The sequence below is a fragment of the Centropristis striata genome, chromosome 2, assembly GCF_030273125.1.
Source record: "Centropristis striata isolate RG_2023a ecotype Rhode Island chromosome 2, C.striata_1.0, whole genome shotgun sequence".
NCBI classification, from domain to species: domain Eukaryota; kingdom Metazoa; phylum Chordata; class Actinopteri; order Perciformes; family Serranidae; genus Centropristis; species Centropristis striata.
In genome coordinates, this window is record NC_081518.1 from 45,402,267 (window position 1) to 45,426,920 (window position 24,654).

Below are 24,654 nucleotides of genomic sequence, written 5' to 3' on the forward strand. Positions count from 1 at the left end.
TTGGGTTTGATTTGTAGTCACACAATCAGTTGGAATGAACACAAGCCGCCTTTCATGTTGTTGTCGTCCGCACATACCAAGCATTCTTCACCCCCTCCTCCTCCAACCACACACACACACACACACACACACACACACACACCCTCTTCCTCTTCCTACCCTTCCCCCCATCCAACACACTACATGTCAGAGAATCAGGATGCAATGAAATATAAGCAGGGCCTGGCCTGGGCTGGAGGTCACTCTGTGTTAACCCAGCAGTGGATAAGAGAGAGTGAATAATAGACAATAATAAGGCACAAATATTTAAAATAATAATAATAATAATAAAGCATTTTAAAAACCCCTTTAATCCCATCTTTGTATCCTGTTTTTCTCTCCTACAGGCTCCATATTGTGGGCTACTCCATGTAGATCATGTGACATCAACATTTAACAGGGAAAAATATTGACTCCTTCATGAACTTATAAATCAAGAAAATCATTAATATTTTTACTTTCAAGTGCATTCATAAGATTGATATGCTTACTTGCCATTTGTAAAAGTGTAAACTAAGCATTTCCACATATGGCACACAAATAACTCACAGCAACGACTGATGAAGAAGAAGAAGAGGAACTAGAGCTGCTGGCCAAGTGTTACATTTGGTTTCACATGCAGTGTTGATGCTGGTCATCTTTCTATATTTCTGGTGTGCTGCTCTGACCTCTGACCTCTGTAGGTTCATTAGACTCCGGCTTAAATAAAGCTTTTAGTTGCACCCAGATGGAGGAGCGGCCCCCCTCATTAGAGCAGCTCCACCCCTTCAATACAATCAATCATTTCAAACCAGCACTTTATTCATCCACTGCCAGCAAGTTGCCTTTTTAGATCTTTTGTTTGGTTATTGTTACAATATGTTGTTTACCAACGAGGACACCGAGGTCATCGTGTCTTTATTCATTTCTGGATGTTGATATGATTACATTTGAATAAATAATAATAATTTAAAATAAAACGAGGGTACTGGCACCTACATTACCATGTTTTTACCCTTTTTTGTAATTTACAAAATATGTGTTGATCACTGGTATGTTAATTTGAAGCTTTTCCTAAATCAAACGTTATCTTCAGAAGAGTTCAAACATTTTCTGGTTAAAGGTACAATGAGAAGGATTTGTCTTTCCAGCTCGACGCCACGAGAAGCTGGTGAAAGAAAGAGTCACTACCAATTTAAACGTTGTCCACTTTGCATTTTGTCTATTTACACTCATGTATCATGTTGAGAAATGAAGTGAGGTAAATATGACTGTTATTGAAGTTTCAGATCATTTGAAGCCCTGCTAACCCGAAAACATTCACCTTTAACCTGAAGATCATCACTAAATAAAGCTTTCTCTTTTTGGGCTTGAATGGCATTTATTATTATATATATTTTGGAGTTGATATTGTGGTGGGTAACATTAGTAGACTCCATTTTATAAACTAGCCTGATCTAGTAATGTGCACTGTTGACACTGATTCATTTCCTCAGCAACAAAATCCTCCTCAACCATCAGTCCACAGGTTGCTATAGGCAACCAAGAAAGCTTGTGAATGTTACGTTACGATCCATTCACACATTGGAAACACAAAGCTAAAAAATAATAATACATGTAATGCTTCATAAACTACCTGAAGAGCTCTAGAGATAAACTGTATCATATCAATAGATGTGTCCTTGTCCTTTTTTCTTTTTTCATTTTTTATTCAAGCATTTGACCTTCATTTTGCCTCACATTTATCAATGTTATTCCTACTGATAAATCATCCGCTCATTTTATTATTAAATAAAGTTTAATTTGTAGTTTGTTTGCAAGAAACACAAATATTGACAGTTGCAGAGCAGTCTGATGGACTGTTCATGTGTGTAGCTAAAGCTAATTCCCATGCTGGGTGTTGATACTTCATGAATATGATTTTTGAAGAATTTTGTGGCATTTGTGGATGAACAGTAATGAAAGAAAATGAAAGGACAGAGAGGTATTTGATGCGCAGCAAAGGTACCCAGCATGTGTCTGCACCACTTTAAACTATTTTTAATGTGTATTCAGACAGCTAAAGTGGGCAGATTGGTAGAGAAACTTCAATATTCAGCTACACAGGAACATCAGAGATGTTGGGCTTAACATTTGCCTTTCACTTTTACCTAATTAAACTCATTTTATATTCACATATGAACCTTTGAGAGCACAAAGCAGTGCTTGCCACTAGCAGCCATCCTGCTGGAGATTTATAAAGCGAAGCTAAGTCCAAATCCCATCAGGGTGCAGGGAAGCTCTTAAAGCATCAAATTTCTCTCCCTTACTTCCTCTGCTGGTAGGATTAAGGTTTCATGCTGGTGTCGTGTTACAAGCTACTTCTGATGTTCCTTGGAAAGTCCAATCATTCCTATCTGAATGATCCGCTGGTTCCTCTTTGTACGGATGATTTCCTCTGCTTGTTGTGACCCAGTTTGATAATAATGTGATGCAAACTGCCCTCTTGGTGACAGGTGAGATTATGTGTAGGATCTAAATGTAAATCACAAAGGAAAGCTGTGCATATTGCATCTTTTTACACTGCTCTGCTTCAGATGAATCTAATATCCAAGGGGTCAAATGATGTGTAGCCTTTGGCTCATTTATCCGTTTTCCCATTGTCAGTCTTGGTCATTTATCAAAACGCTGTCTATCTGTTTGGAGCAGGTTTCAAATTGAACCACGGGGAAGCTGTCAACCAATCACACGCAGAGCTGTATTGAATGAGGGAACCCAGTCAGCAATAATGATTCAGCAAACAATAAACTCGGTCGAGGAAAAATAACGATTTGGTTGCCTGTATTGTCTTTACAGTGATCAAGGTGGATGTTTACCTGTGAACGTGTCCTGCAGTCACACTATATCAGCAAAAAACCTCAACAGCATTTAGATAAACAATGAAGCCACAGAATTTAGAGACAACATGAATAACTAATGGAGGTTAACTCAGTGTGGATCTTAAAGGCCTCAGAAACTTAAGCCATCACAAGGAAGCACATCCTGGTTACGACTGCTGAGCGTGTCGAGGTATAAGAGGTCCTGTGGGTGTGGAGAGGGAGGCGCCCAGGAATGTGGATGACTATCTGCCCCTTCCTCGTCCACCGAGGAATTAGGGAATTTGAAATTCTGGTTGGCGACCTGCATGACCAGGCAGCGTGGAACCAGCAAACAGTCCTGGTGAGATTATAAACTAGATTATAGTTCTGCTGGATTGGCAGCTGTCTGGCTGCAGACACATGAAGCCAAACAGAGGAGCGTTCTCACTGTGATGGTGTGGCTTGGCTCACAGTTTGTGGCTCCTCAGGGAATAATGAAATGCTTGCATGCTGAAATATGAGAAACCACACAAACATCACAGCCATTTTCATTCTTTTCAGTATTGAAAGAGAGAAGCCGAAAATGATATCAGTTCTGTGTTTTGCAAGGTCAGGGTGCATATTTTCATTTTGATTTGAAACTGTGATGCTAATTGTCTTAAAATATAGACTTGAATATTAGTTAGGCTCCTTAACACGCACATAATATACTAAATGTTTTCTATTATACACACTCTTAATAGCTATGTAAAAACATTTTCACTTCTAATACTAAAGCATCATACATTTCAAATATTGCTAATTCCAAACTGCAGATGTTTCACAGTTTAATGAAATTAACTTTAGGTCATAGGTCATATGTACAAAGAACGAGAGAACACAGAACCAGAAATATTAGATGAAAGAGATAAGATAAGATGACATAACATAACATAACATGACATAACATAACATGACATAACATAACATAACATAACATAACATAACATAACATAACATAACAACATAACATAACATAACATAACATAACATAACATAACATTAGATGAGATAGAAATGTATTTAGAGGGGAATTGAGAAAAGCATTACAATCAATAAGGTGCAAAAACCAAATGTACACAATGCCAGTAATGCAAACAGAATAGGTAAGAGATTATATAACAGTTAATTAAATATGCAGCCAATCATTCCCTTTTATAGTTTCAAATAGTATTTAGACATTTTGGAAGGTTTTGATATTTTTTTTCCTGATATCATTATTAAAAATGAAAATTCAATCAAAATTACCTTATTTATCCCAGAGAGGAAATTTATTATTATTATTATTATTATTATTATTATTATTATTATTATCCTGTTATTATTATTTCTTTATTTTATTTTCAAGAAACATACACATAAAATAAGATAGATAGATAGATGATAGATAGATAGATAGATAGATAGATAGATAGATGATAGATAGATAGATAGATAGATAGATAGATAGATAGATAGATGGATAGATAGATAGATAGATAGATAGATAGATAGATAGATAGATGATAGATAGATAGATAGATAGATGATAGATAGATAGATAGATAGATGATAGATAGATAGATAGATAGATGATAGATAGATAGATAGATAGATAGATAGATGATAGATAGATAGATAGATAGATGATAGATAGATAGATGATAGATAGATAGATAGATAGATAGATAGATAGATAGATAGATAGATAGATAGATAGATGATAGATAGATGATAGATAGATAGATAGATAGATGATAGATAGATAGATAGATAGATGATAGATAGATAGATAGATAGATAAATAGATAGATAGATAGATAGATGATAGATAGATAGATAGATGATAGATAGATAGATAGATAGATAAATAGATAGATAGATAGATAGATGATAGATAAATAGATTTTTTTTAGTAGCGACAGAGAGAATAGTTTAAATTATGTTGATTGCGGCGCCCCCTTGTGTCTCAATTTTGCAGTTGCCAATCGGGCAACATAAACACGTCATCATCATGCGACGGAAGCACTTTCTCAGGGGAAAAAAGGAAAACGAGAGAATTCTGGCTGATTCATTGTAGCAGTCAGTTTGAGTCGACTGGACACACAAACAGACTTCTCTAAACATCCGGACTGTTTGACAACAGGTAAGCAGTCTCACAAAGCCAACACAGTCAGTAGCTTTCATTTAATACGGTAATTACAATTCTGCGTTAATATTTAGTGGCTGTTTGTGTTGTGCGAGGTGACAGAGGCTTAGCATGGGAAGCTAACGGCTAGCTAATGGTCCTTTAATGTTGACTGTTATCAACGAGCAGAGCGCTTTAATGTCACTTTATGCTGGATACCATATCATATCATACCATATGTTGTTGGAGATTAAACACATTTAATGATCATTCTGAAGGAAGGATTCATGGTTGACGGACTCGTTATGCTGTTTGCGTGACTCTGGGTAAATAAGCTAACTGAAGCTAACTGAAGCTAACTGAAGCTAACTAGCGACTTGGTTGCTAACTGCAGATTTATTCAGATGTTCAGGTGACACCACGCAATAAGTATAATAATATACTATATATGGGTCAAAGACGAATAAGGATTTAAAATGTGAAAATATATGACAGTGTCTAAAAATGCCTATTTAAGCTCTTTCTATATTTATTAGACTGTTCTGTATACAACTCAACAACAGAGAATAACTTTAAGAATTAAATTTGCGTATTTTTTGTGGATTGTATGCAAAATGTATGAAAAATGTCCTTCCTGGGTAACGGGAATGGATTTTAAAATAATTCAAATTTCTACCATTGTTAGCTTATAAAAGTTAATAGATATCAATTTTTAGAGTTCAACAAACAATTACTGCTCAGAAAAACATAGTTTTATCAAAAATGTTTGCGATATATTTGGTTAGTTATACTGGAATGGGCTTATTAGGTGCTCTTGATCGTACAATCTTTCATGCCAAAAAGAGAAAAAAACTGGAAAATGTATTAGAATACTTTACAGTAAAGGCAAAAATATTCATCATTGTATCCTCAACTCAAGAAAACCTGATTGTGTAAGATAATATTACATTTTAGGTTAGATTACTTCACTGCAGCACTGTTACCCGGAATGACATGCTGTTATCCAGGAATGACGTACTGCAAGATTTCAAAGTTTTTCACTACTCATGAATATATCTTTTCAACAGTCATACATAGTACAAAGGGAGAGACACTGAGAACTGTTAAATATTTGAAAAATAATTTTTCAATCTTAATTTCAAAAACAGAACTGACCGTTTAACAGAAGACAAGTCAGGTCGAGATAGAAAGAAAGAAAGAAGGAAAGAGAAAGAAAGAAAGAAAGAAAGAAAGAAAGAAAGAAAGAGATGGGGTCAATTTGACCCTTGAGGACGGTATGAGGGTTAAATGTAGGCATTTCATAAATTAATTTTGCCGGCATTTCATAAATTGTGTGCGGGGGGTTAACGACTCTGCCTTTTGAATCATCACAAATGAGGCCTAACATTAATTTTAATGCTAGGCTCCAAACAAATCTTCATAACTCAAAACTGAGGATCTCACTATGTAAATTCATAAATTTTCAGAAAGAGTAGGACCTGATGTATGTAGGGATGTACTGTATAAAGTGTTCATGTAGTATGAAATATGTGGACATGGTCATAGTTCAAACTTGGAAGAAGAAGGAAATCTGTTTGTCTGAAATCTGAAAACTGTTTCTATCATGAATTGAAGAAAAAATACAACTAAACATCATAAAATATCAGACACACATAAGTCTATTATTAATATAATATTACAATATCAACTTGATGCTTAAAAACTGACAAAATACGAAATAAAATACTATATTCATCAACATGTCCATTGTGGATAACAGAGGACATGTCCTGGGTAACAGAAGATCTTCGTTATCCAAGGAGGACATATTGTCATCCAGGGAGGACAAATAAGCTATTTTCCCGCCAAAACTTGGCCAAACAATGGCCTAGATAACTAAAACATAACGTAGTCTTCATCACATCACTGATAGATTTCACATGGAAAAGCCATTTTTTAAATAATAAAACCAGCATATGTTTTATAAGCGTTATCCAGAAAGACACATGATTATAGGACATCATACACCAGTGACCAAAAAGGTCCAAATATCAGCATTCAAAGAGAGACTTATTGACCTTTCAAGAAGTTGTCTGGGTCCATCAGAGTCTTCTTGATTATGATGTAGCTGGTCAAATGACTACAGAAATGCTTTATGGGTAATAGTGGAATTTCAATGTCTGTTACCCAGTGAGGACATTAGGGAAATCCAAAAATGCAGACAAAAGTATTACTTGTGTAAAAATGTAAAAAAGCCTTGGGTTGTTACTGTATTAGTAGGTATTATTGCAAACAACACCACAATTATGCCCAAGTAGATTATGTATACATTTCTTAATTTTTTTTGACATTTTGTCAAATTTTTATAGTTAGATTTAAGCCCGGACGTTACTCAGGAAGGACATTTTGGTACTTTTGAGCACCATAGCTCCTTAAATGTTTATTTCTTACAATAGGTAATGATATAAGTAAGTAAAGAGGAGTGGGTTGGAGAACATAATGTAGTGTTTTAAAATGTTTATTTATTTATTACATAATAATTATGCTTCGGACCCTGAAATTGAGACGTCTCGTCTTTGACCCATATATATACTATATACTATATATATATATATACTATATACACCACGCAATAATAACAGTAATATACTATATATATACTATATATATATACTATATACACCACGCAATAATAACAGTAATATACTATATATATATACTATATACTATATATATATATATACTATATACTATATATATATATATACTATATACACCACGCAATAATAACAGTAATATACTATATATAGTATATACTATATACTATATATATATACTATATACTATATATATATATACTATATACACCACGCAATAATAACAGTAATATACTATATATATATATACTATATACACCACGCAATAATAACAGTAATATACTATATATATATACTATATACACCACGCAATAATAACAGTAATATACTATATATAGTATATACTATATACTATATATATACTATATACACCACGCAATAATAACAGTAATATACTATATATAGTATATACTATATACTATATATATATATACTATATACACCACGCAATAATAACAGTAATATACTATATATATGTACTATATACTATATATATATACTATATACACCACGCAATAATAACAGTAATATACGCTCTTTATTTCAGAAAGAAGTCCTATCAACTCCATATGTAACAACCTATTGGAATTACCTTATTAATAACCGTAACTGGAAAAAGATCTGGAATTTACCTGCTAGCTATATAATCAATAATAAGGTAAAATAAGTATCTTTCAAGATAATTCACAGAATTTACCCATCTAAAGTTTTTTTTTTTTTACGACTGTCGGGTCTAAAGTGACCCGACAGAGTTTTAATTTTCTATATCTTTGCAATAAATTAATTTCATCATTCACTATTCCAGACTTTCCACAAATAACTTGTTTTTGATTATCATACATCCTAATTTTTTGTTTTCATTTCTTACTTTTTGAATAAAAACCCTTTTTGTGTCACTACGCTTCTAATGCACAATATGGGTCAAAAATGATCCATTTTTTCAATTCATCCATTTTCAATGTTATTTCATGTATGGCTGACTGTTTCTATTACACATCTTTGAAATAAATGTATTTTATAACTTATTAGTCCAAGTATTCAGTGTAAGTACAGTTCAAATTATTATTGTTATTATTATTATTATTATTATTATTATTATTATTATTATAGTATTCAGTCATTCAATTTTAAATCATATTTGGATGAATGAGTCATTATTGACCCATGTGTGTAAACTTGATGTAATAATACAAAAAATATTTTTCTTCATGAAGATATTCAAATAATACTTGGACTATTCAATCATAAAATAAATTGATTTAAAAAGATAGATCAAAGAAACACGTCAGCATGAAATGACATGAGAAATGAATGCGGGTCATTTTTGACCCATGTTGTGGATTAATAATAATAATTTAATAATTAGAACAACATGTTGTGCATCAAAGGGTTCAGAAATACTTGAACTGCTCTTTCTGTGAAGGACACCCTGAAGATGTTTCTCATTTATTTTGGTCTTGCCCTTTCTCAACTAAATTATGGGAAGACGGCGTTTTGTTGGTGTATTGTCTTGTATAGCACCATGTTGCTTTAATAAAGTTTTTAAAAAAAAAGTTCTTAGTTGCATTCAACCGCATATAAATGGTATATAACCCAAATTAAATTCAGACAATTTAATGTTTTTCACATGAATGTGAAAAAATATCCTCAATAAGTAAGACAGCACAGCAGAAGTTATAATAAAGAAACCCTGTCTCTGTATTTTATATTTCTACTTGCTTGGCTAAGGCACTGTGCCCAGGTCTTATGATAGTCGGTAAAATCTGCTGTTTGTGGTGTTTCACGTTGGCTGAAGTGTTGCTGACATTATTGAGTCAACTAACCTGCATGTAAACACAAGGTCAGCCAAAAATAAAAGCTCTTTATTCATATCTGATCTTATTCATATCTGATAAAAGGACTTATTGAAATGTGTCTCTGATCATTTTTTGCGCAGGTTGTGATTCAGCTGTGTACTTTGAAGGCAAACTAACGACTTGAATGTGTTTGATGATCAGATATCGATATGGACCGGCTGCTGAGGCTCGGAGGGGGAATGCCAGGACTTGGCCAGGTAATTACCATAAATAAAGAACATCAAATATCTCATTATTTCCTCATAATTCTGACCTTAACCTTATTCATACCAAATGTTTACATAGACCACCCATCCTTCACCCTTTCAACTTTATATTCCAAAATTACATTTAAACTGAAATGTATCAGTTGTTATACTTTTTATATATCTTATTAGATAAGATTAGAAAGATTGAAACTGAAAGCTTGTAGCCACAGCAGTGGTGGGGTCCTGATCTAATAAATAAAGTCTGCTTTGCCTCCTCAGGGCCCCCCGACAGACGCTCCTGCTGTGGACACAGCGGAGCAGGTCTACATCTCCTCCCTGGCCCTGCTCAAGGTACCGACTGCTTCTCTCTCATTGTTACTGACTGCTTCTCTCTCATTGTTACCGACTGCTTCTCTCTCATTGTTACCGACTGCTTCTCTCTCATTGTTACTGACTGCTTCTCTCTCATTGTTACTGGCTGCTTCTCTCTCATTGTTACTGACTGCTTCTCTCTCATTGTTGTATATGGAGCTGAAAGGGAACATTTATAATTCCAAGACGATCAAAGTGTTTTTAATAACTCTGTCATGTGTTTGCTCTTGGTTAGATGTTGAAGCACGGCCGTGCTGGTGTTCCCATGGAGGTCATGGGTTTGATGCTCGGGGAATTTGTTGATGACTACACAGTTCGAGTGATTGATGTGTTCGCCATGCCGCAGTCAGGAACAGTATGTATTTTTCATAATATAAATGATTACACCCCATAAGATGATGAATAAAGCTGATTTATTGTTGTTTTATATGTGGATGGATATTAAATGCCTTGTATGTATGCTGATTTTGACTATTGATCAGATGGTATATGGTGCTAATTATTATTTCTGCCTCCCAGGGGGTGAGTGTTGAGGCAGTGGATCCTGTTTTCCAGGCCAAGATGTTGGACATGCTGAAGCAGACTGGCAGGTAGAAACATTTCTACAGTCACAATATTCAGAAAAACGCTGCGTGTTAACTTTACCAAGTTAACTAAGAGCTTAGTGAACGTCCAGAGCTCAGTCGTTTTACCAGATGACACGTTTAAAGTCAGAACTCTTTAGTTGGTATAACCTTGTTTTATTGGCCATCAGACCAGAGATGGTGGTGGGCTGGTACCACAGCCACCCCGGCTTCGGCTGCTGGCTGTCTGGCGTCGACATCAACACGCAGCAGAGCTTCGAGGCGCTGTCGGAGCGAGCTGTGGCCGTGGTGGTCGATCCCATTCAGAGCGTCAAAGGAAAGGTAAAGAGGGCTCTCTTCTGTAAAACAACCTCCTTACTCAGTAGCTCTCATTAAAGGTGCATTATAACAGAAATAAGCTCCTATTCACTGAACGGGCTTCATTCTTTCTGCTGCAGGTTGTTATTGATGCCTTCAGATTGATCAATGCCAACATGATGGTGTTGGGACATGAGCCAAGACAAACCACATCCAACCTGGGTCACCTGAACAAGCCCTCCATCCAGGTAACACCCAGCAGTTACAGGTGTCCTGTTCAGGGGAATCTCTACTAAACATGCCTCAATGATCTGGAGATGGTTCCCTCACCTCTGATCCTTTTTTTCCTCCAATAATGAGCTAAGTTTGAGCAAGAGTGTCTGAAACCATTAGAAAGCAAAATGTGACTTATTTTTCAGAGCTATCAGTTTCAGAAGACATTGAATCAGAGATCATCTAGTTATAGTGATAGAAAATGAACACTCAGCTTTATTTCAAACCACTTTAATGATCTGATACGGCCAAAAAATCAAACAGGATTAATCACAATATAGCATTAAGATATTAATACTAATGTTTGGTATTTTCCTTTATTCATCTGGAGGTTGTGTTTTTCTGCTTCATGTATTTAACTTAATGTTTCTCGTGTTTTCAGGCTCTGATTCATGGACTTAACAGACACTATTACTCCATCACCATCAATTACAGGAAAAACGAGCTGGAGCAAAAGGTTTGAGAAATCACTCATCCCAGAAGGATTTATTATCTTTATTTATTATCTTTGATTGAGATTTTTGTATGGATCATAAACGTAACTGGTTTGCTCTTCAGATGCTGTTGAACCTGCATAAGAAGAGCTGGATGGAGGGTCTGACCCTGCAGGACTACAGCGAGCACTGCAAGCTCAACGAGACCATCGTCAAGGAGATGCTGGAGCTGGCTAAGAACTACAATAAGGTACCAGCAAAAACCTTATATAGTACCTTACCTTACCTTATAAGGTACCAGCAGTCTGAGAACCTTCTGAACACACATCTGTTTCAACTCTTTGGTCTGAAATAGGGATATTATTTCATTAATATACTACATTATTTAAATGATTACATACATTTAATAACCTTTTCAGAATTAGCTGTTTAAGTATTCTTAGTATTGAATTAAAAACTGTTATCATAGGGATGAAAGGACAGTTTGGTGATGAACAGAATCTCTTGATTTCTGGATGAATTGAAGCAGTGACTGAGGCTGCTGAGCTGTTTCAGCTGTTGAGGATTGTTGAGGATATCAGCTCAACTGTCCTGATGCTTCTACACTTCCACTGTGCTTAACTGTTCAACATGAACATCTTGCTTCCCAAAGAGGATTCAGTGTTTCTGCATGAAGCGCTGCAGTATTAAGACACTGTGTTGTTTTGTTCAGGCTGTTGAAGAGGAGGACAAAATGACCCCGGAGCAGCTCGCAATCAAGAATGTTGGAAAACAGGTGAGAACGAACTTTCATTAGTCTGATTGTGCAGGCAGAGATCAGGTTACTTTGTCTTTTAAAGTTTCCTCAAGTTCTTCAAAATCCAACACAGAAATGGGTTTCTTTAAACATCATGAATCTTGTCTCACTATTGATTTTGTGTCCTTGCAGGACCCCAAGAGGCACCTGGAGGAGCACGTAGACGTTTTAATGACCTCCAACATCGTCCAGTGCCTAGCCGCCATGCTGGATACTGTAGTGTTCCAGTGACGGGCCTGTGTGTATAACTGTTAATATTGCCACCTCTGTTTTCTTTTATATAAAATAAATGTATGTATGAATGAAGACATTGGCTTGGGTTTTTACCTCATTATACTATAGCAGTAATCCTGGTAGTACATGTTACTTTTTCTGGTTTTCATTTTTATATTTTAGCCAAATGCATCATTATCAGATATCAGTTTTATTACACCATTTTATCTTATTGTTTTGCTTTTAATCTCACACATCTAGTATTCTTAACAAGGGAGAAACTACCAACAGGTGCATCTCAATGAATTAGAAAAGTTTATTTATGTCTGTAATTCAATTCAAAAAGTGGAAATAACACATCATATAGATCATTACACAGAATGAAACATTTCATGTCTTAGTTTATTTTTTACCATTATCATTATTTATTTCTTGTAATTATAATATTATGGCTTACATTTAATGAAGACCTAAAATTCAGTGTCTCAAAAAAATTACATTTTACAAAAGACCGATTTTAAAAAGTCTGTTTAATGTGTATTAATATATTATATTATTATATTAATATATATTTAAATGTTGGCCTCTGAGTGTGTCCATCTATTCTCAATACTTGTTGGGGCTGTTTGACTTGAACTACTGGAATATTATATATTCTGATGTATTGAGATGTGCCTGTATAATTAAGGCCTATTTATTGAGCAGTAATATTGGAGCTGCAGCTGTGGGATTGTAATACCAACCCTAACCACAGGGTGGCGCAAGAGCTGCAGCTGGCATGGCAGAAAACTAAGTTGTGATTAAGATTCAATGCATCAAATCACAGTAACTGTTTAATTATTTTTCATGTTCATTTCAGTTTAAAACATCATAAACAGAAACAAACACCTCAAGGGATTGTTGGAGTAAAACGGTTGGCATACTTAAGGGACACTTATTTACACTTTTCCAAAATATAAAGCAACATATATTTTATCATACTTATTGAGTCCAGTGAAAAGGATTACTTCCCCTTTTTCTCACAGATGTCAGCACAAAATTAAGGAAAATTTTGATTGGTGATGACATTTTGCTTTTTTAGAAAAGCAAAAAGACTGATCAGCAAGAAATAACTCATTTTTAGCAGTTTTACTGAAGTTTGCGTCTTGTACAGTTGACAGACGTGAGTCATCGGCAGTGAGGACATAAAAAAGAGGAATTTAATCTTATTTCCACTGAATTGCATCTTTTGAATATTTTAAAAAGAATTTCCGAAAACAAGAAGTAGGACATTAAAAACAATAACCTGAAAATAATCCTAAAATCTGACATGATGAAGTAGAATAGATGTAGAACATGCTCTGATGGAGAACCTGTATGGTCTATATATTAATATTATATATTAACCAGACATGGAGCATATGGTTCTCTGATACAACCTGTTCTCTGATACGAGCTTCCAAAAGGAGCATTAGCAGGTTCTCAACAACAGACAACAACAGTTTATAGAACAGAGAGTCTCTGTGGGAGGCGTCGTGTTCTCATAGTGGAGCCGACAGCCAACAGCCCTCTTAGATTATTAGTTTATTAGTTTATTCAGGGAAAACAGATTCATAAGTTTATTAGTTTATTCAGGGAAAACAGATTCATAAGTTTATTAGTTTCAGGGAAAACAGATTCATAATGGCTTCACAGATAAAGCTCTAACTGAAGAGACAGCAGAGAACACGGAGCGTATGGTCCAGTATATATTAATATTATATATTAATATTATATATTAACCAGACATGGAGCGTATGGTCCAGTATATATTAATATTATATATTAACCAGACATGGAGCGTATGGTCCAGTATATATTAATATTATATATTAACCAGACATGGAGCGTATGGTCCAGTATATATTAATATTATATATTAACCAGACATGGAGCGTATGGTCCAGTATATATTAATATTATATATTAACCAGACATGGAGCGTATGGTCCAGTATATATTAATATTATATATTAACCAGACATGGAGCGTATGGTCCAGTATATATTACTATTATATATTAACCAGACATGGAGCGTATGGTCCAGTATATATTAATATTATATATTAACCAGACATGGAGAGTATGGTCTATATATTACTATTATATATTAACCAGACATGGAGCGTATGGTCCAGTATATATTAATATTATATATTAACCAGACATGGAGAGTATGGTCTATATATTAATATTATATATTAACCAGACATGGAGCGTATGGTCTATATATTAATATTATATATTAACCAGACATGGAGCGTATGGTCCAGTATATATTAATATTATATATTAACCAGACATGGAGAGTATGGTCTATATATTAATATTATATATTAACCAGACATGGAGAGTATGGTCTATATATTAATATTATATATTAACCAGACATGGAGCGTATGGTCTATATATTAATATTATATATTAACCAGACAGAGTTATGGCAGGTGGGGCTCCCTGCCATTAAAACTGACCTGAAGGGTTTTCAGGTTACATCATTATTATTTTTTAATCTTTGCGAGCTACGCAGGAGGGAATCAGCTTTCTTTTTGAGAAAGGAAAGAAGAAGAAGAGTAAATGTAGGCTGTGAAATGAAATGAAACACCTCCTGAGGTCATGAGGGAATGACAGATGGGGACCAGAGTATAATATAATATAATATAATACCATAAGGTAAATTCATAGCCCAAAAGTTGAGAAATCTTTGTTTTTAGAGATTAAAATCTAACACATATTTGATGTATGTTGCAGCTGACCAGGTTATATAAACATCTTTGGGGCGATAACGACCAATGAATCATTTTATAATAAAACAGAGATCAGGGTGTGGTCATAACTGATAATGACTCAAATACTTTGATACATTTAGAAATATCATGAATACAAAAGCTCTCTTAATGAAAGTCATGCATTACTAGTTAAAGCATGTTAGCATTATCAGAAAAATCTATTGAAGTATAAAAAATGTTCAATATGCAGAGTGGCCCCTATTAATGTTTGTTATATTACTGGATTAATATTACTGATCATTCTAATGTTGAAGCTAGTTGAGGTGGCACCGTTTATGTATTTTTATGTTACTATAGTATCGCTGTGGATTAAATCACTGAAGCACTATTTCCCTCTTCAATAGTGTATGAAGGAGTTCCCATACACAGTGTTTGTGAAATAAAACAAAACATTCACGTATAATAATGTTTTTACTCCATAAAAAGTTAAATCACTCAGTAAAAATGGCATCCACTCGTCCCTCTCTAACTTAAGTATCTAAAATATGCACAAAATATTTTCTCCTCAGAAATGTAATAAACTGATGGCTCCCGCTTGACTGACCTCAACGTCCGTTCTCATTCATATCTCACAAAACTAGTTTAATGCCACAAAACCTTCTAATGCAGAAGCCTTAAAGGAAAGTTTGAGTCAAGTGCAGAAGAATGTAACATCATTCTGCATGTGAAACCATTTTATACAGTCTATGGGTGAAACTAGTAACAAGCAACAAAGAGCCAAACATGTTTTAAAAGGAGGTCAATTAGTAACCACAATGTGAGCATCTCAATAAATTACAATGTCAGGAAAGTTTATTTATGTCGGTAATTCAATTCAAAATGTGGTAATAAAACATAATATAGATCCATTACACACAGAATGAAACATGTCATGTCTTCATTTATGTAATTTCTCCTAATTATAATGTTTATGGCTTACAATTAATGAAGACCTAAATTCAGTGTCTCAAATAATGTGAATATTACAAAAGACCAGTTTTTAAAGGTATGTTTAATATGGAAATGTTTGCCTCAGAAAAGAATGTCCTCTATATGCTCTAAAGACTTGGTTGGGACTGTTTGACTGGAAATGGACTTTTCCATGATATTCTAATTTATTGAGGTGCACCTGTATGTGTGGAGCCAATAAAGGAAACTTTGTTTTTGTGCACCTAAAAGAACAATTTGTGACACGAAAATGTTTCTGAAACTATATTTGTTGTGTTGCAGTGAAGGTAAAGGTCACATGAAACCGTGTTTCTCAGTGATTGCATGTACAGTAATGGATGCTTTGGTTAGCCAGCTCTGAAAGGCCATTACAGCCTGTTGGTGTGTTGGTGTGTTTAAAGTGCTAAATCATCATAGAAGTATTTTCATTCTGTCCAGCTGAACTCATGGAGGCCTTTCAGACCAGACAGTCTATGTTTCAGACATGCTCCATCCTGTTGAAATGTCAGGAGATGTCTCAGTGAGATTACAGCTGAAATGAAGCATAGAACCGTATGGGACAACAACAACACAATGTTATCAATAAGAGACTTCCCCTCAGAAAACTTCAGCACACAGCCAGCTTCTCTTGTGTTGGGTTTCTTTCTGAAAGCAGGAGAAGATAAGCCTCAACTGTTTTTCTCTCCTTAGATGAGTGTGTGTGTGTGGTGAGTGTGTATATTTCCAGCTGATCTTTTGGTATTTGACTGATTCACTGAAGCTTAGATCGTGATCCGACATCTTTCCTGCACTGTGAAGAATCTTTTCTGCCTCTCATTGCATGGAGGCCCACAGGAGAAACATCTGATCTCATGCTCCTTCACACCACTTAGTTTCTAGATGTTTTGGTCCCTGCTCCTCTTGTGCCAAACCACTTCACAGTTAAAGGGAGGTTGTAAACAAGACAGGGGCTTTAATACATGCTGGGGCTGGTTGCTGTGGTTAGAGGACGGATCATTCCCATCAGGCCAATCACGCAACACGCCGCCCTGCTCAGTGGACCAGAGCCAGAGGAGGTCTTTAGTTTAACTTCTTCACTTTACAGATGAACAGTTCATACTGTTGTTAGATAAGATGGTGTTCTGTTGGTTGCTGGTTTCAGTCTGACTCATCTGGACAACTGTTGGAATGATCACCATGAAATTATGATCTGCAGAGGATGAATCTCAGCCACTTTGATGCTTGACTTTTTTAATATTCATCCCTACTCAGGATAAATTCTGATTACTTTAGTGAGCTTCTGACTTTTCATCTCGTGTCATCATCAGAGAAAATGTTATTTGTTTAAGTTCAAATACCTGCCAGATCTGTTTCCATTCCTGTCAGCCTCAGCTATATATATACTTATATATATATATATATATATATGTATATATATATATATATAAGTATATATTCTCCCTAAAGAGTGGGCGTTTCAATGGTAACCTGCACCATTAAACCAGATCTCTCTGATGATCCAATGGCGCCTCCCACAAGTCTCACAAACCTTTCTACAAAATCTTGTGCAAGTCTGCGATTCCCTTTGGAAGTGATAGATAATTCTATAGATATATAGAAGATAGATAGTTGTAGTCCACTCCTATTGCCATAGCTTCTTTTAGCCAGTTGACATGAAAACAAACAAATACTTGACCTCCACACCAAATTTCAGCCTCCGGAGGTGAAATCTGTGGCCACTAGAGGTTAAGGATATTTTTGTGGACCAACCGGCCAACATGCAATCTTGTTGCTACCAAAAAAATCACAAGAATGTGAGAATCTACATTTCCATGACAAATGGCAGACTGTATGTGGTCAAGAATATAATTTGATCCGTGTGTTACTAGTCCGGGGGAGGCAGTGTGATACTGTAACATGTGTGAGAAAGTGTTTCTGCTGCTTCATCATTGCACATGTATGTGAATAATAATATGTTTCCATGTGTTTATGGTGCACATCTGGAGCAGCATCTCTTCGGGCTGATAAGCACTGAACCCAGATCACTTTCTCCATCACAACTCTATTTCACATTTGCTCAGTGCCCATTAAATAAGCGAGCAGAGTTAATGTGGATGGTTTGGACATTTTAGTGTAATGCAATCTGTCAGACAGCTGTTTTACATCAGCTCAGTCTGACTCCCTTCTCATGAACCCTTCCCATCAGTAACCTGCAGAGAGCTTCACTCTCTCAACACATCTGTTCAGCTGGAGAATAAACAGATCTGCTCTCTGAGCTTTAGTTCAGTCCAGAGCTGCTCTGTGTTCTGGCAGATTCTAACGTATACAGTGTGTGAGAGATGGTGCCTGCTACTGTAAGAGAGGCCATGGCTCTGAGATAGCATGTGGAATGTGGACTGTATTTGTATTTGGCTCTGAATCAAACCTGAAACCAGACAGAAGACTTGATCATAGTTTGAACAATCAGTAATGGTCTGCAGGGCGAGCAGCCACATACAACAAAGCAGTTATGAAAACATGAAACTCGTCATGCTGCTTCTTGAATGCCACTTCAGCTGCAGATCACCTCAGCAGTACTTGTGGCTTGACTGTGTTTTGCTCCTTTTAAAGGGATGAATCAAAGCATGTCGGTTTACTGGAGCTCTATTACCAGCCAGAATATTTTAGAGAGTCAGTAAGACCGCAAATTAGGAACAAAATGAGGAAATAGAGGATGTGGTGATATGAAAAGGTTAGACACACATCATGGGGAAAACATTAAATGTCAAATGAAAAGTTTGCATCTACGCTCTGAACACTAGAAGTTCTCCCTCATTCCTTTCTGTCGCTACACAAACAACTTATCTGTATTTAGTAAAGCGGTCAACAGGAACAATGGAGCATTTCCTGGTAAAAGTCTCAGTGCAGACAGAGTCTCTCACTGTGTCCTTATAATACACAGTGTCCTTATAATACACAGTGACCTGCTCTGACCCCCAACCATCAGCACAGAAATCCTTCATTAATGTCTCCTGTTCTCTGGTCTCGGTGCTGTGGAGACTCCAGTCAGAGGAAACCAGTCTAACTGTTCTTCATCATCTTCATCATCATCAAACCGTGTCACATAATGTTGGACTTTATCAAGTAAACAGGACCAGCATGTTTAATATCAGTACAGTTGATATCTCTTTCATTTGATCAGCTGAGATTCTTCATCAGAATTAGATTAAAGACCCAATCTGTACTTTTTCATCTGAACTAAAATAAACTTAGTTCATAAAACAATGTCACCTCCGGCTGCAGTCCTCGCTTGATGGAGAGATTTTAACTAGATCACATTTGACTTTTAGTGTTGATGCCATCTTTTTCCACATTAAAATCCTGGTTCCAGCGTGTGGACCAGCGGGGTTAGGGTTAGGGTTAGGGTTTTGTTGGGCATTATTATTATGTTATGGGCATGCACTAAGTCATGGTTAATGTTGGGGTTGATACTTGAACAGTATTTTAATAGCTTTTATCAAAATGCATGGGAATCCAGCTTTTCACAGCTTTTTGTTTTTTGTTTGAATACAAATGCAACAAAAACATGCAGCCTATCTTTTTACTTATTAAGGGTTCACAGTTATGCTGATATTTGATACTGTTTTTGAAAACATTTCAACCTTCTGGTTCACATTTCCAAACAGGAACCAACTGCAGATTGCATTATCAGCATTACAATAAAAAAACTTTTCTTGCACAGTGAAAGTCAAAAGTAGATTCCTAAAAAGCCAATTTAAATGCAGCTTCTCCTTGAATCTTGATGCACTCAGGAAACTGGAATGTAAAAGCAAACAGTAAGAACAATTAAACACGTGAACACTTTTTGCAAACTCAATTATTGTTACAGTATATTTTTTTATGTTTTATGATGCCATTATTGTTTTAGATCCCTTTTTTCTCCCAGTCTTTATTTGTAAGCTGTTGTTTGCAGACTTGAGGCATTCATGAAGTAATGTGAAGGGATCTGAAGTGATCTGAAGTGATCTGAAGTGATCTGAAGGGAAAGTCCTGGACCGATGTGAGTTGCTGCAGTGTGGATGTGGATCTGTGTCCTCTGGTGTGTTAAACTGCTGATTCTGGGAAAAGGAAACACTGACTATCACTCCGTTTGTTTTCAGGCTGTGCTAAGGAGGCCTGCAGGAAGGCCAGTAGCCAAACATTCAGAGCTGAAGCCCCACGGGGGAGTCAGTCCACCATCAGAGTGTTTCTGATGGTTATGTGAAGTCTTCTCTCCCTCTTTGTCTGTTATGCAATGAAGCCATATGCTTCCAATCCTCAGGAGAGAGTCAAGAGCAAATAAGCAGAAGAATTGACCAGAAGCTCTTATCTGCCACAGCACAGATAAACATATCAGTGTTTATTTAAAGGTGGCTAAAGGGACAAATGATGGGCAGGAAGGATGTGATAGCAGCTGATTCATTCCTTCATTTTCTTATCATCAAGCTAGATTTTTTGGGGAAGCTGCAGATTTCAGAGAATAAATGAGCTCACTCTGTCACCAGAGATGTTTCTGCTCTTGTGGGCGTCCGGATCATTTCAGCCTTTGCTCCTGTGATGGTGGTACATTAATGACAGTGAAAAGGTGCCGTGGTGTTGTGATGTTACTCGTTGCCCGGGACTGCACGTTACTCAGTGGTCTCGGAATGATGATGTCACTGTCCGCAGAGTTTCCACCACAGCAGAAGGCCTGTGGACATGAAGCCAGCGGGTGTGAGAGGCTGTGACGTGCATCAGACCGGCTGTTTGCACAGAGAAGAGCTGAACACTAGCACAAGAGAAAGCTGCTGTTTTCTTTGGGTTAGGTGTATATTATTGGTGTGGTGTTCAGGGACTCACCGTCTGGCTCCGGCTCATTTCACTCAATAATCAACTCCACACACTTTCCTAGTGTATTTACATTTATGGTTACATAAAACTGTAAATCTCTCAGAATGACTGTAATAAGATATGAATAATGACTTGTAGGAAATGGAAAGAATGGCACAAAAGAATTTTAATTCCTTATTACACACATGAAGTATATTGTTCCATAATTATGCTGGAATTATTCCCATTTTAACTCCGGGGAAGCTGAAACCTTTTGGAAAAATACTGGTGGGAAGTGGAGTCATTTGCTTCTAGTTGTTTCCTGTAATGCAGACGGTTGGAAAACACCACCAAGCGAATCTGAAATGTCAGTACAGGATGTTTTATTAGAATAAATAATACTGCCAAATACTGGTGTTGTGGAGTCTGAATCACTGGCTAATACATTTGATGTTGACAAGATTAAGATGCAATCTGAGAGAGCGATTTAGAGCGGAAACCTCTCAACTGTAGGAGAGAAAACATAAAAACGGTCAAAAAAACAGTGAAATCACATTGATTAGACTCAAACACCAAACACATGTGCTTTAGACTTCTTTCAGCAACAAAGAGCCATCAGAGTTATTTATAAGTTATTTATTTCTTTTTTCAATATATCTTTAATGCTCCTTGTTGTTTTACCTTAACATTTCTACTTCTACCATTTATTTTAGTGTGACAAGCAAAAGATAAAATGGGGCTTTGCTGTGATTTGTAATTTCTAGTTGTTATTTTTTTAAACTCTGTAGATTTAACTTTGAAATTACACAAACTCAGTGGAAAGGTCTGTTCCTGTGACTCAACCTTAGGTCATATATGCTGCAGATAGCAGTAAAAAGATGAATTCTCCTCAACAGTCAGCATATATCACACATTTAGTCCATATGACTCAATGCTTATTGTATGTGTTGCACAAAGCATTTATGGAGATTAAGACATTCCTTTATAATAAAAGAATATCTTCAGATTTGATCACATTCGGCTGCATGACGATTGTTTTTTATTTTGCTGTAAATTTAAATATTTTTACTTTAAATCTATAACTAAGAAAAGGTTTTTGTCTCAATAGTTCTACTTCCTATTTTCATATATTTCCACATAATTTCTCCTGTGACCTCTCCTCAATGACCTCACCACAGAAACCTCCAGACTTCCTCTTTGGCTGTCAGACGCTCGCCACCAACCAAAACATCTCCACAACAAACAAGAACTTTCACAATGTCAAACTGTATAAGATTCAATACTTCTGCCTCTGGCGGCCTTTAATACATTTCTGCAATGTTAAGTTCAACGATAGTTCAAACTGATATACAGTAACCACATGAATATCAGGAGCCATGATTGTTTCCATACTGGTAGATACTGAATGGTGGTTGATCCTGTTGCATCAGCAGCAGCAGGTCAAACATCAGCCTGAACATGTGAAGATGTTCCCACTTTGTCACGTTTAAATAAATAACTGGTCTTTAATTCCTGATGTCATGTCCCTCAGGGAGGATGAGCTGTTAGTTATAGGAGGTTAGAGAGCATCAAACACATAAACACACATGATGTCATGCTTGTTTCTTCTCCAGTCTTCTGTCTTCTGTCTTCAGTCTGCAGAGCTGCAGGATGCCACAGATCACTGAGGAGTCTGTTGGAGCTGCTGGATGTGAAGCAGGGGATGTTTTTTAAGAAGGTTTTGGTCCTTTTTTTTAGCTTGATTGTCCTTTCGCTTCTTGCTTTTTCTCGGCACAAATCAGACATTTTTGTTACTGGCACAACTGAGTAATGAAGCAGTAAGACAAACACGCAACTATTCTGGCTTTATAACAAGATCACTTTGTTTCCAAGAGTGCGAGGGCGTCTTTAACAGGCTTGTAACTCCTCTTGCAGTGGTGAACTATAATGTTGTGCTACTTTTGATTTAACAGGGAGAGCTTTGGGGAACTCCTCTGTGTCCATTCTTAATGTTTTCTCCATGCAGAGAAGTATTCTGCTGGGAAATAATGTAATAGCGTCTGTCAGTGTGCCCGTCCACAGACTGTGAGTCACTTTCTCACAGCTTGGTCATGATTTTTTTTGTGCTGCATTGCCATAGATATGAGTCATAGCCAATCTGGAGTATTGTCAGAGCCATAGCCAAATGAGGCCTGGAGTTTATTATTATAATAAGTTTGCTTTATTTGACTGGTCAGTGTGAGGTGTCAAAGATGCAGCAGCCCTTTAACAGTCACATTCACGTAGGAAACAGGGTTAAAGCTTTGTGGTTGTAGTGTTTGGCTCTCTGGCTCAGTCTGTGAAACATTTCCCTCAGAAAACAGCAAATGGTGAGAGGAGGCTGCAGCAGCTGCTGAGCAGCCAAATGGAGAGAGGCGTTCAGACTGAGACCAAAAAAGGTAGTGGAGAGGAGAGAGGAGTGCGGGGGATGGTCTCTGGGGAAGAAAAGAAAGGATAATATAATACAAGGTGGTATGATATTCTCACCCACGTGAAATTATTCTTTGATGTTACTGTCTACACTTTCCCTTTTCCTATTGGATCAGTTATCTCAGCTCCAATACCATTCCACTGGTTTTATTTGTTTTAGCAATTCATTACAAATCACTTTTTTATTTTTTTATTTTATTTTTTCAAGGTTTTCACATTTAGGGATGATACTCAGGCACACTGAGGTGCATGATCTTCAGTAAGGCACAAGGGGGACGGGTTACATTTACCTGCCGTGTTGCTGTTTAAATGATGGATTTGGCAAACTGCATATGAGCAAAAGCATGATAACCTATTTAAGTGAGGAGAAGGATCACTTCTGGGTGTCCACATGTTGTTAACCTGTCATTACATCTGAATAATAATTAAATAGCAGAAAAATCAACCAGATGTTTGTTTGTCAGTGTGTCTGACCACACACCAGCGTCTGTCTGAAACCAGCATGAACTCCCTGCAAGGAGCTCGACTTTGACCCGTCAGCAGTATTTCATATCACAGCTACATGGTGACATGGTACTGGGCATGGTCTTGTTGGTGCCTTGAATTTAACTAAAACATTTTATATTTCAGAGTTTGTTTTGAATTATTTGACTCAATGGAAGCATGTTAATGTTAAATAAAAGAGGCCCCGGGACTGAGCCTTGGGGAACTCCTCTCATTATGCCATAATCAAACAGATAAGACACAGTAGTCCCTGTGGATAAGACTTAAACCTCTTCAGGGTCGTGTCCAAGAGTTTAACATCGTTTTCTGGTCTGTTTTTTAGTAATTTATTGACAGCCATATCCAAAATTGAAGGTGAAATGTGTCTGAGATCAGTTTTTGCTACACTGAAAATAACTGAAACTAATGGCTACCTGGAAGACAGTTCAGCTTATAAACAAGTCATTCTTATGACAGCCATGTTAAAGAAATGTGGTTTAAGGAATGGGTTTACACATTAATTCCCAGGCTC

At 36.3% G+C, this 24,654-nt stretch overlaps 1 protein-coding gene across 1 annotated transcript; it reads left to right on the top strand.

Annotated features, from left to right (window-relative positions):
• The first annotated feature begins 4,894 nt into the window (after positions 1-4,894).
• Positions 4,895-12,743, top strand: psmd14 (proteasome 26S subunit, non-ATPase 14). Its single transcript, XM_059352503.1, has 11 exons — positions 4,895-5,019; positions 9,635-9,690; positions 9,961-10,032; positions 10,289-10,408; positions 10,573-10,643; positions 10,808-10,958; positions 11,075-11,182; positions 11,590-11,664; positions 11,766-11,891; positions 12,354-12,416; positions 12,570-12,743. The coding sequence occupies exons 2-11, from the start codon at positions 9,643-9,645 to the stop codon at positions 12,666-12,668; spliced, it is 933 nt and encodes a 310-aa protein (XP_059208486.1). The 5' UTR covers positions 4,895-5,019; positions 9,635-9,642; the 3' UTR covers positions 12,669-12,743.
• Positions 12,744-24,654: the final 11,911 nt, after the last annotated feature.